This window comes from Jaculus jaculus, chromosome 9 (genome assembly GCF_020740685.1).
Source record: "Jaculus jaculus isolate mJacJac1 chromosome 9, mJacJac1.mat.Y.cur, whole genome shotgun sequence".
NCBI lineage: Eukaryota > Metazoa > Chordata > Mammalia > Rodentia > Dipodidae > Jaculus > Jaculus jaculus.
The window spans coordinates 115,873,686-115,882,450 of NC_059110.1; the positions used below are offsets into that span (position 1 = coordinate 115,873,686).

Genomic DNA, 8,765 nt, shown 5'->3' on the forward strand with positions numbered 1-8,765 from the left:
TTTGGCAGAGGATTTGTGTGAAAGGCTGACAAGGGGGTGGGGTTGTTGGTGGCTCTATTGTCATCACAACCTTGTTACTACAGGCAACTCAGCGTCTTCTCTCTGCTGGAAGAGCAATAAGCAAAGTATTTCAATTTAAAAAGTCCTGCTATGAAAACAGGCTTTCACATAAAACTGTATCACACTAAAAACAAGTAAGTTAGGAAAATGTTGTTAGTGCCTTTGAAAAATTAATATAAATTTACATAACTCAAGGTATATCAAAGTAACTTGTTGGAGTTACTTAAAACTGAATGCCTTTTAGTTTTGGTGGTAGGGTCTCACTCCAGCCCAGGGTGACCTGGAATTCACTATGTAGTCTCAGGGTAACCTTGAACTCAAGGCAATTCTCCCACCTCTGCCTCCCAAGTGCTGGGATTAAAGGCATGCACCACCACACCTGGCCTCTGTATGTCTATTTTATTTTTAAAAATATTTATTTATTTGAGACAGAAGGCGGGGGGACGCTAGGGCCTCTAGCCACTGCAAAGGAACTTCAGATGCATGTGCCACCTTGTGCATCTAGCTTATGTGGGACCTGCAGACTCGAACCTGGTTCCTTAGGCTTCACGAAGGCAAGCATCTTAACCACTGAGCCATCTCTCCAGCCCTAAATGTCTATTTTAAAGACAAGACTCAACTTGCCTCTTAAAAAAAATATATTTATTTGCAATCAGAGAGAAGTAGCAAAAGATAATGGGAGCGCTAGGCCTCCAGCTGCTACAAACACTAAATGCACACAGCACCTGGTACATCTGGCCCTGCATGGGTACTTGGCAATCAAACCTTGGGTAGTTAGGTTTTGTAGGCAAGCCCCTTAACTGTTGAGCCATCTCTCCAACTCTCAACTTGCCTCTTAAAAGTACAATATATATCTTTTTCCTTTTTTTTTTTTTTTTTTTGTTTTGTTTTTTCGAGATAGGGTCTCACTCTAGTTCAGGCTAACCTGGATTCACTATGTTGTCTCAGGGTGGCCTCGAACTCATGGCCATGAGTGCTGGGATTAAAGGTGTATGCTGCCCAGCATATATACTTGCTCCCCCGATAATACATTTGTGGTTTTTCAAAGATTTATTTTAGAAATGTTGTTTCTGATTGGAGAAAATTCCTAGATAGGAGAAAATTTTCTGTTAGAACCTAGAAGGCCTAAAATCAGAGGTTACACTACTGCATCTTGTAGTGCAGTCAAAATAAGGCCCTTTTCAGCCTCTGCTCGCTAAAGCCAGAGGGCACTGTTGCTGCTGCCTTTACACCAAACATCCGCTTTTTCTAGGGCTGCTGCATGACGTCATAGAAGAAAAAATGAAAAAAAAAACACGAAGAAAACTTTCAAAATAGACATTTAATGTAATTTTTAGGTCAAAGAAAAAATTGATCACACAGTGTCTGGTGGACCACCTGCTAGAACAGGAACAGCACAGTCGAGTTTTGAAAGCCCTGGTTCCATCCTACTGGGAAAATTTCTCTTGATTTAGTGACTTGTGTGCTTATGTACCATAAGGTGCATTTGTCTTAAGTTCCCATCACCTCCACTGTTGCTATTTAGCTGCCAAAGCAGGCTCCCCAAGGGGAGGATTTTCTTCCCCTTTCTTTGCAGGGGTTCTTAACCTTCAAGGGACTTAACAATCTCCAGTCTCTTGAACCTCTACACACACACACACAGAAACACACAAAACATATAACCTAAGACTACATACAATTATATGGGGTTCATGGACCCCAAAACTTCCCATGGTTTTTAAGGCTCCAAATTAAGGACCCCCTGTGCTAGTCATTTGCGTAATACAACTGCCCTAGGGAAACACTGACACCGGACAGGTGAAGGAGGGTTGGATTAATGAGTGACAGAAAGAACAGTCTTTGCTATTTTGATTTTGTGACCAGAGTTAGTTTTCAGAGGCTCCCTGCAGTTTGAAGAGCAGGAACTATTTAGCCTAAGCAGTTGTCAGCACAGTCTGGAGACTGAGAAGAGCTGCCCGCATGTGCAGGGTTTCTCAGTCATTGTGAAGGGATCTCAGCCCACTCTAAGATCAGCAGCTTTACATAGAGTTGCATAAGGGCATTTCTAGTGTTAGTTTCTGGTGGATGGCTTTTTTTTCCCCAATTAAAAAAAGACTTAAGAATTGGATAATTAGGGTACATCATTGGATCCCTCCAGCCGTTTCAACTCCAATATTCTCTATCTCTAAGCATCTTAACATAAAGAGCTGCTCTCTTAGCTATCCATTGCTTGTACTAAGAAAACAAGTTTACCAAGCAAGAGCCTCATCCAGGAACTCCTAGCGTACTGAGGGAAAAGGAAGGGAAGATAACTGAAAACCAACCTATAGGAATTAAATGAGGCTGCCAGTTATCTAACACACTGCAAAATTAGGTCTATACTTTTGCTAGTACCTTTCTGAATGGCTATCAAGGGGCAGAATTTTAAGCTTCTGCCTGTAGTCACTTTCCCCAAATACCCAGTACTGGTTTATTTCTCTAGTGTCAAGTAAATCAAGGCATTAGAAAAGCAAGCACACTTAAGTATTGATGGTAATTAAGTCTTTATATTTTGCCTAAACTGTATCTTGTTAGCATACTATAAAACCCATTACCCATTCGGGGAAGGGGGGTATGGCAAAATGAAGATCTTCCCATTAAGGTGTTTTTTTACAATTTCAACCTTCCTTAAAAGTGCAATCAAATAAACCAGTACTATTTTGAATTAGCTCTAGAAAGCACACTGAAACTGTTACATTTACAAATATTTATTATTATAACTAGAATGAATTTAAATGGTTCTCAGATTTGGCCACGTTATAGCTCCGTTTAAGGAGGGGATTTTTTTTTAACAGAAAAATGCATTATAACTTGGTCAAATTACTTACATATTAAGAAACAATTTCTAAAGAGGAAAACAAGAAAAGCAACTCTTCAGATTCACATAATTAAAGCAACAGGAGAAAGCACGCAAGCTACATCATGGCTAAATTTACCAAACCAAAGCCAGAGGGGATTTTATCTTCTGATTATGTGTCATAAAAAGGTCCGCTGTCTTATATACACATGTATATAATGTTACATTCCAGCACTGTAAAAAGTCCCCTTTGCCCCCTCCCCCCAAAAGTTTTCAGTCTAGTCTCCAAACTTGGAAAGCGGCGCCCGCTCCTGCTGTCGGTGCCCTTCGTTCTCGGTCAGCAGCTGGAGGTTCTCGGCGCGCAGCCGATCCAGCTCGAGCTCCAGCTCCCGCACTCGCGCGTCGTCCTCGCCACCGCCGCCCAGCCGCTTGCTTTCCAGCCGCAGCCGGTTGTTCTCGTCCTCCATGCGGGAGAGGCATTTCTCCAGCTCCAGGTACTCCTTGATGAGCTCCTGCTTGCTCATGTTCTGCAGGCTCTCCGCGTGGTACCGCTCGTAGGTCTCTGAGAAGTCCCGCTGCAGAAATTCGCCGCCGTCCCCTCCCATCCCGTCGCTGCCTCCGTCCTCCTCACCTGCTTCCTCCATGAAGTCCTCATCGCTGGTGTCCTCAGGCTTGGCGGCGGCCCGCTTGGGGTACAGACCTGTTTTGAGGTCCGGCTCCTCCTGGTCGTGATCATCCATGAGGAACTGAGTGGTGTTGTAGGGTGCGACAGGCTGGCCCTTGGCGAACATTTCGGCTCGAACCCTCGAAGCTCGCAGGCTCTGCTTCTCGTCGAACTTTTTCTTCTCTTCCCATGTCAGCTTATAGTAAGGTTTCCAATGCCGCTTCTTCTTGGAGGGCCGTCTCCTGTGCTTCTTCTTGCCCAGCTGTCTCTGCTGCTGCCCCAGCGCCTCCTCGCCCCCAGTGGCAGGAGCCCCCAACTTGTTGGCCTCGGAGTCATGACACGACTGGGCGAGCGGCTCGGACATCGGCTCCCCTCCAGCCGCCGGGGAGGCGCCGCCGGTGGACAAGTCGTCCCCATTCTGGCCCTTCTCGCCTGTCTCCAGGCAGCTTGATCCTGGACAGGCGTGGGTCTTCAGGGGATGCGGCTGGAGCTCCAGGGCCCCTTCCCCCTCCGGCCCTGGACGGCCACCGGCCTGGGGGGACGCTCTCGATTGCCACCTACTGTCCTCCTCGGGCACCCGCTCCTCCGCTCCTGGGGGGCGCTCGGGCTTCGGCTCTTCATGGACAACAGCAGCACCTGTACAGTTGCTAGTTGGAGGCTGGTGCTGATACTCTGACAAGAGTGTCTCGGCCATGGCTCAGCAGAGTCCTCTTCGCGAAGTTTGAGAAATTTTGGCTGTAAGTCAAGGAGAAAAAGAGGTTTTTCTTTTCTTTTAAAAAACGTCCAACAGAGTCCTCTTCGGTCTGTAATTTCTGCAATGACGCCTTTCGCCAGTCCTGTCAGCAAACTCCGATCGCAACTTGGACTCGTCAGTAAAGGGTTAAGTGCCCACAAGCGTGGCCAGCTAGCAGGTCCAAAGGAGTGCAGCGGAGGAACAGTGCGTAATGTGCGCTGGGGGTGGGCTTCAAACCTCCCCACCAAGCGCCCCCCTGATCGAGGAGTTGGTGGGCAAACAGATGAGGTTTAAGTCCAATGGGTTAAACCCAGCCCTGAAGGGGTTAAAACTACCCGATGACGCTGCCTCCAAGGGACCGAATCCACAAAGGGTTAAATCCCCTGCCGCAGAGCCCACAAGGGGTTAAAGTCCCAGAGCCGCCACCTCCCACTTCCACGGGTGTCGCTCCAACCCGAGCTCCCAGTTCCCTAGGCCCGGCCGGAGCCTTAGCCGAGGATAGACAAACTCATCTCCCCTTTGGCTCGATGCTCTGCTCAGTTCTCCTCCGCCTCCTCCTCTTTTGCTCCCTCCTCCCCCTTCAGATAGCTCTTCTTCCGCCTCCTCCCCCGACTTCCCCTCCCAACCTGCCTTTCCACCTGCCAACTTCCAACTGCTGTCTTCCAGCCCTCTGCGCCTCTTTTATATAGAAGCCTAGTCGCTCCGCCCCTGCGCATGCGTAACGGAGTCCCCGTGGTGGGCAGCCGGGAATTGTAGTTTCCATCTTTGAGGCCTGCCGTCCCCGCGCGCCGTGAGACGTAACCAATCTTAGAACGCGCAGGGGGCGTCTCCCAGGCCCACCTCTTCCACCGCTGAGCCTTCGCTAGAGAAACGTGAGCGATCATTGGACAAGAATTATTCGGCTCTCTGAGGACGGAAGACCAATCATAGAGAAGATGGGGCGGGTTCTGGACCATACCATTCTGCTTCAAGAATACGAGAAGATTCCATGACCTTTGGGAGCCTACTCAGAATAGTTTTCTGGAAAGGTGCGTTTAAATACTGTTGTCATAATCTGCTGTCAGCGGAAAGGTTCTGATCATTATAAACATTTTTTTTATCCAATGCAAAAATGGTTTATTCCTAAAAAGTAGTCCCTAAAGTGTAAACGAGGATCAGATCCTAAAAAGAGAGATGTTGGCCGTGACTTCTAACATTCGATTCTTAAGATTACAGTACTGTTCTCAGCGCAGGTGGCTAGTTCCTGAGGTGGACATTTGCGGAGGGATATTGTGGACATTTTTGTAAAAGATGGAAAGCGCATGAAGAAGTAAACAAATGAAAATAAAAAGCGCCGCCTTAAAGGGACAGCATAATGGCGGTTCGTGCATCAGCCCTGTGCTAGGCCTCGGGGGACGAGAGGGCAGGTTCGAGTCCTGAATGATGTCGACCCCCAACAACCCACGGGACCTTTGGGGGAAAGTGGCCGAGCCCCGAACTGAGAGCCATCTCCATCCCAGAGGCCAGTGCAAAATGGTGACCCGCCACGGAGCATCTCGCCCGGGCGTCGTGGGGGTGAAGGCCTCGCCCCCGAGCCCTGGCTTCCTTCTGTCGAAGAAAATGGCCTCCCGAGGCCGACTCGGCCTCTGCACTTCCGAGGCCCGGAACATTTCCTCAGCCGGAACAGGACACTGCGCCAGCTGATGAGCGTCCCTACTGGAGAGGGGTTCAAAATCAATGAGTTTCCGAAAGCGAAGGGAGTGTCATTCTCAGGGGCCCTCCCTCGGCGCGCGCAGGGGAGACCCAGAAGGAAGAGACCGCTCCAGGAGGGAGGAGGAGGAAGGCGGCCTTCTGTCGTGGGGGTGCTGGCCTGAGGTTGGAGGAGTAGAGGGGGGGGGGGGTGCAGGGATGTCGTCTTAACAAGAATTCACACTGCAAGCCCCCACCCAAAGGACTTGGAGCACCCTCATTCCTTTGGTTAAACCATTACTTCTTTGCAGCAAACCCAATGACCCATTCTTATTTTTCCTGTAATAATCTACATTCTAATAGATGTGCACTGGGTGACCACCGCAGCCCAATGAGGTAGGCAGGGTAGAAATTAGTCTCTCTTCTGGAGATAAGAATCTCTAGTGACTTGTCCAAGGTCACATGACAAGTGGTGGTTCTAGCTAGAGCCGAGGTCTCTGTGCTCCCCAATGCCATTTTTCTGTCAAAAACACAACCAACCCCCCAAAAAAAAAACTGGAGTGAGTTTTTTTCCAACAACTTCAAGCGTCATATAGCTACAGATTCATTCATTTGGCAATTGTTAGATGGACATAAAGGAATAAAACGTCTCCCTTGCCTCGAGTTGCTCAAGCTGTGTGCAGTCCCAATCAGTGAGCCAAAATGGCTAGTGGGCAAAATCCACATAACTTGTGAGCCGAACTTCTTGGGACTTGTCGACAGGTGTTGTGGAGGAAGTGACTTCATGGCTGTCTCTGAAGATGAAAGGTTTGGGTACAAACGGGCATGAAAAGGGGTATTTTCCTTTATTTTTGTATTGCTCTCCCCCCCCCCCCCAGGTAGGGTCTCGCTCTAGCCCAGACTGACTTGGAGATTCACTATGTAGTCTCAAGGAGGCCTCGAATTTATGGTGATCCTCCTACCTCTGCCTCCCGAGTGCTGGGATTAAAGGCGTGCACCACCATGCCTGGCTGTATTTGTCTTTTTTTTTTTTTTTTTTTTTTTGAGACAAGGTTTCAGTATGTGGTCCAGTATTGCTGGAATTCATTATCCTTCTGCCTCAGCCTCTAGAGTGGCAGGGATTATAGGTGCATGTCACCTTGTTAGGTGAAGCAGGACATTTTGTGAATAGGGGCTTGGGACTTTCTGAGTGGTTGGTGGGGCAGTAGTGGTGGATATGCAGAATGCACACTGTCTCCCAAGGGAAAAACAGGAATGCCTCTTGAGGTGCATTCAGATGTTTTGAAAATGACCATCCCAGCTTGTTTTCTATGAACTTCCAGAAACTCACGACAATCTGAAGTCTACTCTTGTCTTGGGTTCTTCATCACTGAGGAGGTTCCAGGAGCACAGAGGTAGAGGGAAATGATCTTTGTAAAGAACTTGACTGGCAGAGTAAAACTCCCTCCAAATTATTAGTATAGTTTCGAGTTCAGAGGACCTGGGTACCTATAGTTGGGGGATTTGAAAGATGTGACTGAACTCAGTTTACTAGACAGGATTTGGTTGTAGACTCACATTTGTTAATTTTAGCAAACACTTCCACGATCCTGTTAAAGAAGGACCAGACATCTTGATACTCACTGGGTTGCAACCCTTTGTCAAGCACTGTCCACTGCAGTCGCTGTTAAACCCCTGGATGAAGAGGTGACTCCTATCCACAAGCCAAGCCAAACTCAGAGTAGACAGCCAGGTTTGCATCAGCAAGTGATGATGGCTTCCACTTCTTTCTGCATTCTGGCCCCAGTTTGATCCTTTCCCACTGCCCAGTTGTCCTCCATCCTTATCCCAGTTTATTCAGCCTGCTTGTCGCAGTACATCTGCAGATCCTGTGCCACTTGTGTCTATCCTGCCCTCCTTGCTCTGAAGGCTAAAAGCCTAAGTTTCCAGGGGAGGAAAAGGATAGTCAAGCCTGAGGCAGTGGTTGGAGGCAGGCTGACAGGGAACTAGGGAGTCTGAGTATCCAGCACTGCCTCCTGCCCCCAGAGGCAGGAAGGTCCTGGGACCCAGACCAGGACCCAGATGGGTCAGCTTCCAAGATTCGCTGGAGCTGCTGCCCTCCATGCCTCTGGACCTTGGCCAGGGTTCTGAGAGGCGTGAGGCACTAGAGGGCGCCCGACGGACTAGTTCGGTGCTGAATTGGGCCGCCCGAGCCGGGGAGGCCCAGCCCGGACGCCCCGGCTGACGCTGAGCTGAGCCGAGGCGGGAGGCCAAGGCCACCGGGGCGGTCAGCAAAAGTTCAGAGGTCTGTGCAAACGCCAGGCCCACCCCGACTGGGCGTAGGACCCTGCCCCACCCCCTTCCAGGGGCGAGCAGGAGTGGAGGCTCCCGCTGGACCTTCTAGAAAGTTCTCTGGGAAGACTGTGGGTTATGGGGAAGGGATGGTACCAGGGCTCAACAGCTGATGGGGGACAGTGGGCACCTGGGAGGCTCAGAATTCCTCACACTCTAAGCAGCGCCGAGCATGGAGCAGCGCCCCTCCCTCTGGGGTCCCCAGCCCGCACCCCGCGCACCTCTGGGGCTCTGGACTATGGGGCGCTCGGGGCGGCCCCGGACCTCAGCCGAGGCTGGCCCTGCGGAAACACTGACTAAAGGCCCTGGGCCTCGCGAGCCCGTCCTCTACCCAGGGGCGTCCAGACCGTAGACAGAGGGTCTCCTTTATTCAGTGACACGTTCGGCACGTGAACCTTCAGCGGCGTCCCGAGAGCGCGTCTCCTTGTGCGTGTGCCCAGCCCGGCCTGCGCGCGGTGCTGCCCCGCTCCGCCCCCCGCGGGCCCGGCCTCCCC

At 50.1% G+C, this 8,765-nt stretch overlaps 1 protein-coding gene and 1 long non-coding RNA gene across 4 annotated transcripts in view; one reads left to right on the plus strand and one right to left on the minus strand.

The window, feature by feature from the left end:
* LOC123463346 overlaps positions 1-6,603 on the plus strand; it is a 23,840-nt gene extending 17,237 nt beyond the window's left edge. For both annotated transcript variants that reach the window (XR_006638893.1, XR_006638892.1), the window contains exon 2: positions 3,409-6,603. This is a non-coding gene — a long non-coding RNA (uncharacterized LOC123463346). The remainder of the gene's footprint in view (positions 1-3,408) is intronic.
* Positions 2,771-4,945, minus strand: Hexim1 (HEXIM P-TEFb complex subunit 1). 2 transcript variants are annotated; one of them, XM_045158089.1, is made up of 2 exons: positions 4,899-4,945; positions 2,771-4,274 (listed from the first exon to the last, which is right to left on the minus strand). In XM_045158089.1, the coding sequence occupies exon 2, from the start codon at positions 4,231-4,233 to the stop codon at positions 3,154-3,156; it is 1,080 nt and encodes a 359-aa protein (XP_045014024.1). In that variant the 5' UTR covers positions 4,234-4,274; positions 4,899-4,945; the 3' UTR covers positions 2,771-3,153. The 2 variants fall into 2 exon arrangements, with proteins under 2 accessions (XP_045014024.1, XP_045014025.1); XM_045158090.1 differs by having other exon boundaries at positions 4,903-4,918.
* Positions 6,604-8,765: the final 2,162 nt, after the last annotated feature.

What these genes read in the sequence shown, in the direction of transcription:
- Hexim1 (XM_045158089.1), bottom strand. Translation starts at nt 4,233, where the DNA reads ATGGCCGAGACACTCTTGTCAGAGTATCAGCACCAGCCTCCAACTAGC.